Here is a 13,411-nt window from a genome sequence, read left to right on the forward strand (position 1 = left end):
GGAATGTATCGCCGGAGCTCCCATTGGCTGCGGTGTTCCTGGACGCTACTAAAGCGTTTGACTCCGTCGAATGGGATAATCTATTTGGCATTATGCTCCGCATGGGGTTCCCCCCGGGATTTGTGTCCTGGGTCCAGCTGCTATATCGAAAGCCCACAGCTAGGGTACTCGTTAACGGCCGCGTTTCGCATGCATTTCCCGTTACAAGAGGGACTAGACAAGGGTGCCCACTGTCCCCCCTCTTGTTCGCCCTTGCGATCGAACCCCTGGCGTGCAGACTGCGACAGCACCATAATGATAGAGCGCTCCGATGCCCCCTGTGACAAATATTGATATCAATGTACGCAGATGATCTGACTCTTTATGTTCGAGACCCCCAGACTAACCTCAACCCCCTGCTGCGAGAATTTATACTCTTCGGGAAACTGTCTGGCATTCATATTAACTGGGAAAAATCGCATGCATTTCCCTTGACGGCGGCAGTGGTCAAATTCCCACTGGACTACCCACTTGAATGGTGTGACACAGACCTGAGATATCTGGGGATCCAGATCTCAGGAGATAGGGAGGAAATGATACGACTAAACTATGGCACTGCCATGAGTCGGCTCACCGACAACGTCACTCGCTGGATTGCCTGGCCCCTGTCAATGGCAGGACGAGCCTCATTGATTAAGATGGTGATATTGCCGCAGTTTTTATACCTATTTCTTAATCTCCCTTTCTACCCGGGGAGTTTCTTCCTTAAAACGCTGCGTTCCGAGCTTATACGACTGTTTGGGGGGGGCAGAAGGCCGCGGGTCCAGTGGAAGGTGCTTACCCAGGCCTGCACTGAATGGAGGGTTTGACATCCCGGACTTCGAGCTATATCATGCCTGCACCCAAGCCCATTACGCCTACTACTGGGTGCATCCGCCGGCATGCATGCCACAGGTGGCGGCGGAACACTGGCTGGCAGACCCGATTCCCCTGGATGGAATGATACTTGCGCCTTCTCGCCCTCGGAATAATGCACCAACTACAATCACAAGCACTATTGACGCCTGGCAGTATGTTATGAGGACCCTGGGGGTTTCGACCCTTTATTCCCCAACTTTGCCTCGGACGTATCACCCCCGGCTGACGCTGTTGCAGGAGACAAGTTTCAGACAATTATGCACTCGAGTGGGCAGACGAACCTGGGGAGACCGGTTTAGTAGTGGTAAATTTTGCACGTCCGCTCAGTTCTTTGGGGACGCACAACACACTCCCCTGGAAATGTTTCTGTATGTAAGATTGCGGCAGGGCATGCAGGCCATTCTCCCGAGCTTTCCGCGGGAGCCAGAGATACTGAAGCCACTACACCAGATGCTACAGAGTGTAAATCCTGGATACCTGGTGTCCAGCATGTATCGCACGATACGAGCGGAATGCAAGATCCCTCATGACATGGCGCGGACGCACTGGGCGACTGACCTGAAAAGGCTCGAGTTGGTGGGTCCCCCCTGACGGACCTGATAACAGCGATAGTAGAATCACCCCCCTGTGACTGGGAATTGATGCGGAATCCGGGGAGCTGATGGTGCCTCCTCGAACGGCAGTAACGGTGGGTGGTAAGCTATGGGAATGAACTGATTCCGGCAATATGCCATATAATATATATTTAGGGCCACTGAAATTACACATCTGAAGAAAAATGTGAAAATAGAGACTACGCAAAGATATGTATTGTGTTTGGGGGAGGACTAAATGGTGTGCAGACTGTATCCCGCAGAATGTCCCGGTTCATGTGACTGCAAAATCCAGGGAAAACTACTAATAACTGTGGACATGCCCCAGTGCCTTCCTGCTTTTCTGTATATCTGTGTCTTCTGGTCGTGCATTTTGTATATGCTGATTTGTTTGTGTATTGTATGTATTATGGTTGCATCACCATTTAATAATAATAATTAAAAAAAAAATGTTTTAAAAATTTGATAGCTATCCAAGGTAAACCAGCTTGCAATCACCCCTGTAAATGTACGTTTATAACCCAACACTGGATTCAGTAATTGGTATTCGGTTTATTCCTCCAGCATCTGGTCGCCCTTCTTATGTATTTGATTTAGTAGGTCAACAGACCCTAAGATCAAATTGGACTTTTTACATTTTTATTTTGCTCTATACAGTTTAATTTAATCAATTGTACTTATTTCTATTGGAACAACTAATAAAGTTGGTTTACAAAGGTCAAAAAAAAAAAATTCCAAACGTTTTTAGTGGCAGCATTGGGAATCTTGAGGGTTTTACACATAAAATTTTAGTCAGACCCAATGCAATTTCCAAAATTCATAAAGTACGTCACATTCTACTAATTGTTCGAGAGGAGGTAAAAGCAGAACTTAAAAAATTATCCTGATTGGATTTCCCCGATTGTTATTGCCATACGCGCTAATGGGAAAATTCGCATGTGCATAGACTTAAGGTATTTGAATGAAAATATAATCATTGATCAATTTCTTCTCCCGAGAATCAATGAAATGCTTTCATTAACCAAAGGTGCAAAATGGTTCTCAACGATTGATTTATCGTGTGCATATCACCAAATATCTTTACATCCTTTGAGTAAACATCTCACACCTTTCTGTACTCCTTTTGGTTGTTACCAGTTTCGCCGCATGCCATTCGGGTTAGCGTCCGCAGCTGCGGTATTTCAAAGGCTCATGCATGAATTATTTGGTGATATGCAAGGTATAATAATCTTCCAAGATGATATTCTTATAATGGGTCCTAACAAAAAAATTAATGATGAACGTTTAAGGAAAGTTATGGGCATCTTACAAGACAAAGAAGTTGAACTTTCAAATGTAAATTTGCAGAAAATAACGTGACATATCTGGGTCATGAAGTCAGTGCCTTAGGTATTAGACCCAAAACCAGCCTGGTAAGTGCCATTAAAGATGCTCCTCCACCCAAATCGAAAGAGGATCTTAGATCTTTCTTAGGACTTGCAGAATTTTACTCAAAATTTGTGGACAAGTTCTCAGAGAAAACTTGTGTAATGTGATCCCTACTTAAAAACAAGGCACAGTTTATTTGGTGTGCTTCTTGACAAAAATCATTTGAGGAAATAAAAACAGCCATTGCGCAAGCACCTAGTCTTCAAGGTTTTGATCCTTGCGCACAAACCATTGTCACCACTGATGCTAGGAGCAGGTGGTTAGGTAGCGTACTGACACAATTAGATGAGAACAACAAAGAAGTCATTATTGCTTTCGCATCACGTTCTCTCACTCCTACTGAGGAACGTTACTCTGTTGTAGAAAGGGAGACCCTAGCTTGTGTATGGGCTCTAGAACATTTTAGGAAATTTCTTTGGGGAAGGAAATTTATCTTACGATGCAACCATAAACCATTGACTAAATTACTGACCACTGATGGTTTGACCAATGCCACAGCCAGAATTGCTAGATTATCCAGGAGACTACAGGACTTCATGTATGAAGTTCAATATATGCCTGGTGTCAAAAACTTTACTGCAGATTTTCTAAGTCGTATGTCTTTACCATTGGTTGAGCTCGACATGAATTCTTGGAATGATTTTTTCAGTAGCTCACATATCATCAAATAGGACTCAAAGTAGTGTTAGCAAAGAAGAATGGCTCGAAGCAGAGAACTCTGATCAAATATTACTTGTCCTCAAACAATTAATTATGAAGGGATGGAATGGAATTGATAAAAAATTTGTCAATGATGAATTGAGAGGTTTTTGGAAAGTTCAGAATGAACTAAGTCTTTCTGATACACTGGTTTTACGTGGTGATAAAATTGTACCACCAAAAAACTCAAGGAATAAAATAGTTGATCTATGTCATGAAGGACATTCAGGAATTACACGCACCAAACTACGTCTGAAAGAATTATATTGGTGGCCTAGGATTGATTTAGATGTAGAAAGATGTGTGAGATCATGTGTGAAGTGTGAGATTTCTGATAAAACGCTTAAAACATCCAATCCACCTTTAGCTTCTCCTGGTTGCCCTAATTTTCCCTGGGAAGTTGTTGCCATTGACTGTATGGGACCAATTTGTTGGCAAGATAGTTCCCAGAAATACATTTTGGTACTCATTGATACTTTTTCAAGATGGTTAGAAATGTGTGTTGTAGATATCATCAATACTAAAACGGTAATAACATTTTTAGATGATATTTTATTAAGGGAAGGTTTCCCTAAGTACATTCTATCTGACAATGGAGTACAATTTAAATCCCTTGAAATGAAAAACTATTTAAATGCTTCTGGGATTCAACAGAGATTCACGGCATTGTATCACCCAAGCGGTAATGGTATTGTTGAGAGAGCCAACCGTAGTATTAAAGGAGTTATCCAACTTGCTAACAAAAGTAACCTATCTTGGGAAGAAGAATTTAAAAAACTCCTTTGGGCATATAGAAGTACTATCCATGGTACTACTAGTAAAAGTCCTTTTTCTTTAATGAGAGGCAGAATTCCACATTCAAAAATCAATCCTGGTTGGTTAAATAAAAGTGGAATAGTTTCTTGCGACATACCTATTGTGAGAGAGAATATTAAAGAATCTCAGATGAAAAACAAAACCTATTATGATTTGAAACATGGCACCAAACAGGTTAACTTACATAGAGGTCAATGGGTTAGAGTTAAAAATGCTAAGAGAGTTTCAAAAACCGAAAGCAAGTTTAGTGAAACTAAACTAGAAGTCAAGGTTATGAACAACACTGCTTTACTTCAAAATGGTGAAGTTTGGCATTGTAGTCGTCTTGCACCAGTTTCATATAATTCTGAAACAGAAGAATGTAATAAATGCAAGAATTTTTGGTTGTTAGATACATGTGATTTCTCACAACATATTGATAATTCTAATTCAAATGATGAAAGTGTAACTTCTGATTGTTCTACTATTCCAAGAATATCTTCTGATGTTAATCTTGAGGATTCACATGATTGTATTGTCTCTCCAAAAAGTGTTTCCTTACCTGAGGTTTCATCAGATGTCAATTCTCCCCTGGGTGACACAAGCCACATGATGTTCAGAATTCTGTTACACCATAGTTATCTTGTAATGAAAACATCGTAAAAACATCTAGTGGTAGAATTGTTAAAAAAACAAAATCTTTAGAAATCTTTGATTGTAGTTGATTTTATTTAGATAATTTTTTTTGTTGTTTTTTTGTTGTTGTGGTTGTTTTGTTTCCTTTAAGAAGGGGGATTGTGTAGTATGTTGCTTTAAGACGAGTCACACTTTTCTAGATTGTAGAATGTATTGTATTGTTAGATTCTTTCTTAAGACAGTTCTGCTACGGAGACTGTCCGCGCTGGAGGTGCTTTTCCTGTATGCGGGGGGCTGAAATAAAGAACTCAGCAATTTCATCTTTATTTGGGTTGAGTCTCATTTAAGGATACTACAGTCTTGTCGCTTCAGTACCTTGCAACACGCGGCGTTACCATCCCCCCAAATAAAGTCGAAGGATTTCATTATAATACACTCTAAAATAGGCCCTTTTTGCATGGTTCCCGTGACTCACAGTGACCTGCAGGTTTCGTACAGATCTTCGCTGCAGGCAGTGACTGTTATACCTGCTTTCAATTAAATAATAATTTAAGGGCTATTAGCCCTAAGTAAACAAAATTGAATTTGTACCCGTATTTTATATAGCGCTTACTACCCCCGAGGAGGCGATTAAGAAAACTTCAACTCGTGAATGTGTTTCTCCAGGTCAGTGCACACTTATCTGAATGATTGGCGAGTGTATGAGCGTGCACGCGCTGTTATTTATGGAAACTACAAAATACAAAAGAGAAACCTCAGAGGCGAATGAAGCCAATGGGAGGTGTCCCACTGCCTTCTTAACCCCTGCGATCCTCCAAATGAGAGTTGAAAGATGCTCCTGGAAGTGCTCCTGCTGTCAGAGATTCACCATTGCCACTGTAAGCATTTTAAGGTCTGCAGCCGAGGTTTATAACGAAGGCTTCAAGTTTGCTGATTTTATATATTTATTTATTTTTACAGATTTTTAAAGTCAAACAGACAGAAAACCATCTAGTTCTCTGGCTGTATTTATTTAAATGTTGTATAAACTGGAAAGTGCATCTTTCTTTGTGTGATTCTTAATGGTGCCAACAAGGACTCATCTGTGCATAACGACAGGCGGAGTGTACAAAGGGGTCTGTGTCTAGAACCTTTAACCCCTTGAGTGCCCCGTCCTTTCCCCTCCCTGTGCCGGCCCTTTCATTAGCGGGCGGGGTTCATGACGAGATAGTCTCGTCATGGGCACAGCGCAACCGCGCTCCATGACAAGACCATCTCGTCATGGGCACTGAAGGAGTTAAACAGCTACAGATATGCGTACACTTGTGCTACAATCCGAATGATTCATTGCACTGCATAGGAGAGCTGCATTAAACAGGGCTTCTGAAAGTGCTAACATCCTTTCAAGTAAGAATGCCCTTTATTGATTGAATAAGTGCAGAAATGCACTAGTCGTAGATATGTTTTCTTACCCCAAATAAATATGGATAAACAAACAAAATGATAAAAATAAACATGGAAAAATACAGACAGAAATGTATTGACAATATAAATACCATAAAACTGTAAGCCCTATTTATAACAGAGCAACATTTGCTCAGGGGACATCATCAGCCTTCCAAATCGAGTAAGGTGCACGCATGCAGAGTGTTTGTTCAGTCACAGCGAGTATTGGCCAAAGGAGTGGGGTGTCTAATGTCACAGTGCGCTTGATCCCTGTCCGCCAGGACACGCATCTAGTGCTTGATGGGTATTCTCATGTTTCATTACTGGCATCCCTCCTCAGGCATTTTTTTCTTATCATGTGATCTCATGATCACACCTCCTGTGCCCTATGTCTCTTCTTAGGCCCTTCCATCTTCTGAAACCACCAGTAGAACCCACACATTGTTGAACCTATGCACCAACAACTATCCCCACTGCACCAGAGGGGCCCCTCACACATTATAATTCCCAAATACAGGACCGACACCACCCACAAAGTGGTATCACACCTGATACACCACCTGTATCCCAACACCTTCTGACGCCAAGGGTCCTTATAGATGTAAGCCACTTCTATAGGCCCTAGCATCTATAGATGCGACTGAAATAAGCGGACCAGAACACATTATATTATCACCCAGAGAGCCCAGTGCTGCCTGTTATCAACTCCGTGGACTATCAGACCTTCTGAGATCACCACCACGGGCTCGCACTCCATCTCACATCTCCACATGGACCTTCTCATTTCCTCCTTTACCCCTAGAGGCCACAAACCACAGAAACACCAACGTGAACCATCACATCCTCTGATATCACAATGAGGGGCCTCTCACACCTCATATCGACCCCAGTATTCCACACATCTAGCATCATCGTTTGCACCTTCTTTTTCACCCGTACCCCATGGACTCTCATGCCACCTCCATCACACCCAAGGACCTGACACTGACAACATCGCAGGCACTCTTGCAGCCCTCATACTACTGATATTACCACCAGGACCCTGTGCTCCCTCAGACATCTCCACCATGACCCTCAACTTTTTTTAATTCAACCTTAGGAATCTTTTCACCTTGGGTACTACCATAAGGGCCACACACCATCTGGTATCACCACCGGAGCGCTCACATCTGACATGACGGCAACAACCCACACACGTTCTGACTTATCCAAATGGATCCATGCATGTTCTGGTACACCTCAAGGAATCCTTACACTTTTGATACAAATACATGGACTAGTAGATATCATATCTAGGGGTCTGACACCAAACACAAGTACTTCCACACATCCAAGGAGCCCCCACATGTGCCCCACAGACATTCTTACACCTTCAAAACCCATCTTGCTAACTCACCTACTGATACTGCAGACAACGAGCCTCACTCTCTCGAATAAACGACTGGAGACACGTAAATGGGCCCACCCCAGAGACCCTAGTACCATTTGGTTATACTTTCCTATACAGCCTCAACACCAATAGAGACCGCCATACCTTTCCAAACCACCCTTAAGAATCCTTACACCTTATTCCACCTTCCACTCACACGAACTTCATACTCACCTTCACCATCAAAAGGGTTCCTCGTATGATGGTATGTACTGTCGTCCTGCCCTGAGGGACCTTTCTACCTCCATATCCCATCCATACACCTATAGGAGCGCTCACACCATTAAACAGTATGTCATATCTCCCTCACCCATCCATAGAAGCCTTAGAACTTTCGAAGCAGTCCAGTTATACCCCCACACCTTTCAGAACCACCCATAGGCACCTGCATGTCTTTCCATTATGCCCAGACAGACCCTTACACCTGCTAAATCCGAGTACAGGGGAACTAATACTTTCCTAAACAACCAATAACTTTCCTCAAATTAACATAGGTTGTTCATAAACTACCTGCAGCAACAGAACTAACCCTTATTCCTGCCTATACCACCAAGGATGACCCCTGTACCTTTCTATACTGCTGATTGTGGCTGCCTTAAACTAGACTTATGAAACCCAATACTTTCAAACACAACACAGGTTCTATCATCGTATACCACCTATAGAAACCGCATACCATTGTATACCACCGATAGGGGCCCTCAACGCATACTACACAACCTATCTCCCAGCATGACCCGTGACAGTCCTTAGCTGCTTTACACCGCCCATGTCAGGTGTGCGATAGGACTCCATCTCACCACAGTCACAAGGCTCCACATCCGGGCATGTATGTTACAATCAAGTGTATTCTGGTAGTTGCAGTCTTGGTTCACGTCTCTGAAACCAACTGGATCGAATTAGCAGAATATAAAAGCTTGCACAGGTAAAGCAGCGAGGGGTATTTGCATCGCGAGTGGCATGGACGCTGCTGGTCGAACTTTTGCACATCTTGCCAGTTTACTGTATTCAGTGTCCGTGAACTAACCTCCGGGTGCCTCGTATCTTATACTGCTCACATGAACGGTGAACCCTAATACCTCCCCACACCACGCACAGGACCCTTCTTGGCTTCTGATGACACAGAGCTCTCATGTGACCCTATTAGGATTACAAGACCCAAAATGCAAAGGAAAAATACTGTTCTGGGAGGAAAATAAACTCGAAGCTGCGTCAGGGAAACTTGAGAGCTCCGCGAGACTCTCCCGTACAAGGGTAAAGGAAATGATGGCGCTACTCACCCCAAAATCCGTCCGTAGGAGGGCATGTTGCGAGCCCCCGATCACCGTCCCTTTGCGCCCTCTGCAGACCGGTCTGCACCCTGCAGCCGGAGAGAGCGGTGAGGGGGAGACAGGAGGCAGCACACTGCAGAGAAGTTGGAGACTTGGGAAAGAACGACAGCTGAGGGGAGCAGGACTCACGGGACAGGAGACTCAAGAAGGACAGTCAGGGGACCCGGAGAGGGGACAGGACTATTTGTGAAGCCCAGGTGACTTGGGACCTTTGGAACCAGTCGAGAGGGAAGCAGAGTCCAGTATTTACCGGTAGGGGCCGGACTATGAACCAGAGGGCGTGGACGGAGGAGGAGGAAGAGGAGGGGTAATAAGAGGATGTAAGGAGGAGAAGGCGGGCATGCGGCCTGCAGACACTTGATGGGAGAATCCTCCGAACAATGGCCGGAGAGGGCATGATATACTCACAAAACACACACGCAAAACACAAGGTTCCAACGCAGAGTATTACAAGGCCATGTTTGCAGTATTTGCGATTTGTATGTGTTTGCTCTATTTATTTTGACTGCACATCGTTTTCCTTCCCAGTATATTAGAGACGATTAATATTTTGGAGGGTCGCACAAAAAACGTGCACTTAAGCAGGACAGTGCAGTTACAGTGAGGGTCTGACCAATCAATCCTGGGTCCGTTGGCATCTGGAGCAAAGCGAAAGACACACAATTGATGGACGGAAGGCAGAACAAATCAAAACATTCACCCCAGTCAAGAGATCTGGGTTAAATCCATCATTCAGCTCACCATGCCACCCCAGTTTAGACCTGGCCATATGCAAATCAGTCTTGATCCTGTGCCTCATGGGAACAGTCCAGCCCGAACTGCCAAGCCAGGTCCTCCCTGGACCGGAAACAAGCCTCCTAGGACCGGTTTCAGGGTTTCACCCCTCTTCAGCCAGGATAGCTTGACTCCAGTGGCACAGTGAGCCCAGGACTCACGTCTGAGCATACCTGGCGCACTTAGGGCGAGAAAGCAAAAGACACACAATTGATGGACGGAATGCAGAACAAATCAAAACATTCACCCCCAGTCAAGAGATCTGGGTTAAATCCATCATTCTTTTGCTCACCATGCCACCCTAGTTTAGACCTGGTTATATGCAAATCAGTCTTGACCTTGTGCCTCATGGGAACAGACCAGTCCGAACTGCCAAGCCAGGTCCTCCCTGGACCGGAAACAAGCATCCTAGGACCGGTTTCGGGGTTTCACCCCTCTTCAGCCAGGATAGCTTGATTCCAGTGGCACAGTGAGCCCAGGACTCACGTCTGAGCATACCTGGCGCACTTAGGGCGAGAAAGCAAAAGACACACAATTGATGGACGGAATGCAGAACAAATCAAAACATTCACCCCCAGTCAAGAGATCTGGGTTAAATCCATCATTCTTTTGCTCACCATGCCACCCTAGTTTAGACCTGGTTATATGCAAATCAGTCTTGACCTTGTGCCTCATGGGAACAGACCAGTCCGAACTGCCAAGCCAGGTCCTCCCTGGACCGGAAACAAGCATCCTAGGACCGGTTTCGGGGTTTCACCCCTCTTCAGCCAGGATAGCTTGATTCCAGTGGCACAGTGAGCCCAGGACTCACGTCTGAGCATACCTGGTGCACTTAGGGCGAGAAAGCAAAAGACACACAATTGATGGACGGAATGCAGAACAAATCAAAACATTCACCCCCAGTCAAGAGATCTGGGTTAAATCCATCATTCTTTTGCTCACCATGCCACCCTAGTTTAGACCTGGTTATATGCAAATCAGTCTTGACCTTGTGCCTCATGGGAACAGACCAGTCCGAACTGCCAAGCCAGGTCCTCCCTGGACCGGAAACAAGCATCCTAGGACCGGTTTCGGGGTTTCACCCCTCTTCAGCCAGGATGGCTTGATTCCAGTGGCACAGTGAGCCCAGGACTCACGTCTGAGCATACCTGGCGCACTTAGGACGAGAAAGCAAAAGACACACAATTGATGGACGGAATGTGAATGTATGACATTGTTCTGCATTCTGTCCATCAATAATTCTTTTTGCATCTGGAGCAAAGCAAGCGCCGCCAGTGAATACGATACTGAATAAAGTGCCACCAATAACGTTTCCAGTATTATGGGGCACACCCCTCCTTAGAGGAAATAGGGCCCTAGTATTATTAGGTGTCGCCTGGCGTTGCAGCGCTACTCGCTGGGCGAGAGATTTTGTAGGAGAGTAGACTTGAGAAGGGTACTTGAAGCCCCGCCCCTCATTTTCATTGGCTGGCGTCACCGTTTATTCTAAACAGTGGCCTGCCATTGGAAATGAGGGTTTTTTGGTGACGCCCTTTCGCTTTTTCATCTGGCCAATCCGGACTGGCTCGTCTGCTTTGCGGCTGTCGCAAAGCACTTTGTTATCTTTACGGGGCCATGTGTTTCTAATTAGCGTGGAGGCGCACACTGCCCCGACCTCTCAAAGGAAATAAATCTTGCTTTTGTCAAGATTTTTTTCCTTTGAGAGGTCGGGGGCAGTGTGCGCCTCCACGCTAATTAGAAACACATGGCCCCATAAAGATAAGAGATCGATGCTTGTTTTGTAAACAACCCATGTCTTCAACTCCCAGAATGCATGGGATTGTCAAATGAAAGCCCAGCAGCAGAAAAATGTTATCCTGATGGCATGGATGTAGCTGGCTAACCTGATGGCCTCGTTATCCTCACACATGCTGGGCACAGTTTGAAACCCTTGTTTTTTCCTCGGTGTCCGGAAGCGCTTAGAAGCTCTTGCCGATGTGCTTATGTTGCTTGGTTTTGTGCTTCAGCGGGGATTGGTTACCAGACATCCAACATCCGCTATCATTCCTCCACCCCCCAACAGTTCTCCTCTCTTCACCCCACCACTCTGTCCCTTTCTCCGCATCTTCTCATCCTCTCCGCCCATCATCTTTAGAAAGACATTATTCCCTTTCCATCAGCTCTGCCTTTCATCCTTACGCAGTTTGCCTTTCCTCTCACCCACTTTACATTCTCAGCTGTGTTTGGTGGCCAGCGAGATGGTGATTTATTTTCTGTCTTTTTTTTTAAAGCTGCTGTAATAAGGCACGTGCGTGACACGCCAGAGGTCCCTGTGATTAGAGTGCTTGTGATTGGAGTGTTTGGTGTTGATTTATTCTCGTCTCCTTCTTAAATAATTATACAATGTACCGTAAAGTGAAAGACTTGCTATTAAAAAAAGCCCACTAGTAAAGCAGCCGCCTCAGTGAATGTTTTATAATGTAAACATTTTTATTGCGAGCGTATAGCAGCCAAGTTCAGACACCTGCATTTGATTTCATTTATTTTTGTGCCATGGGCTTGCATTTGAAAAAGAGAGGCAACGAAAGCCCCGCCATGTGATTTTAAGGGTGCACAGCTGAGTGAGAGCTGTTGGGGCACACGAGCTGTGTGTGCACCCGCCTCTCTCTTTTACACTGGAAAGAACGCACGTTGTATGATGCTGGCAGGACAAGTGCTCTCTGCCTCTGCTTCTTGGCGCTACATTTGCAGTTTTATAGAGTGTGAACTTGACCCGAAGGTATCGGAGCCCTTTATATGAGCACTAGTTAAGTTACAGGACACATTCATTTTTGCTAGGCAGGGGGAGAATACGTGATTTGCCCAGAATCACAGGATGTTAAGCCGATGCCGAGAGTCCAATGAACCCGGATCCTCCGCTCCGAAGTCGTCAGCTCTGGTTGTTGGGTGACATCCTCTCCATGTGCCTGTGCAGGCTCGCTCACTGTACTGTGCATCTGAACTCAGCTGCCAAAAGGCGCTCTCTTACACCAGGATGTAAAAACCACTGCAGTTCAGGAAAAGGGCTTTTAACAAGTGATGAGGGCAAGAACTGGGGCTGTGGGCAATAGAGCACCACCCTCCTTGCCAAACATGCACCCTGGCACTGGTGACAGTACCTGGTGCATTGACTCCAGTGTCAGGGGTGGAAGGCAGAGCTCAGGGGCTGCAGAGCGCCTCCTGCTGGAACAAGTTACAAACGAATGCAGGTTAGGACTTTATTCAAAGTGGCTTATTTACATGTTATTGTGTGTTGTCGCCCTACATGCCACGTGTGTGTCCTGCGCATGCGCACCGCTGCTCTCTCCTGCAGCCACACACATGTATGATGCACACATACAAGACCCACATTTTCCTGTGCTCTAAACAGTACCAAACAGATTTGT

The 13,411-nt window shown here is 45.1% G+C and overlaps 1 protein-coding gene across 3 annotated transcripts in view; it reads right to left on the bottom strand.

The window, feature by feature from the left end:
* LOC146869511 (phosphoenolpyruvate carboxykinase [GTP], mitochondrial-like) overlaps positions 1-9,520 on the bottom strand; it is a 212,844-nt gene extending 203,324 nt beyond the window's left edge. The window contains exon 1 of one of the 3 annotated variants that reach the window (XM_085603450.1): positions 9,183-9,520. Coding sequence is in view for 2 of the 3 variants with exons in the window: in XM_085603442.1 (XP_085459568.1) it covers positions 9,183-9,208 (26 nt within the window). In the remaining variant the exon portion in view is untranslated. The remainder of the gene's footprint in view (positions 1-9,182) is intronic. The other 2 variants (XM_085603442.1, XM_085603459.1) reach the window with 2 other exon arrangements.
* Positions 9,521-13,411: the final 3,891 nt, after the last annotated feature.

Source organism: Triturus cristatus, chromosome 1_1 (assembly GCF_964204655.1).
Source record: "Triturus cristatus chromosome 1_1, aTriCri1.1, whole genome shotgun sequence".
Taxonomy (NCBI): domain Eukaryota; kingdom Metazoa; phylum Chordata; class Amphibia; order Caudata; family Salamandridae; genus Triturus; species Triturus cristatus.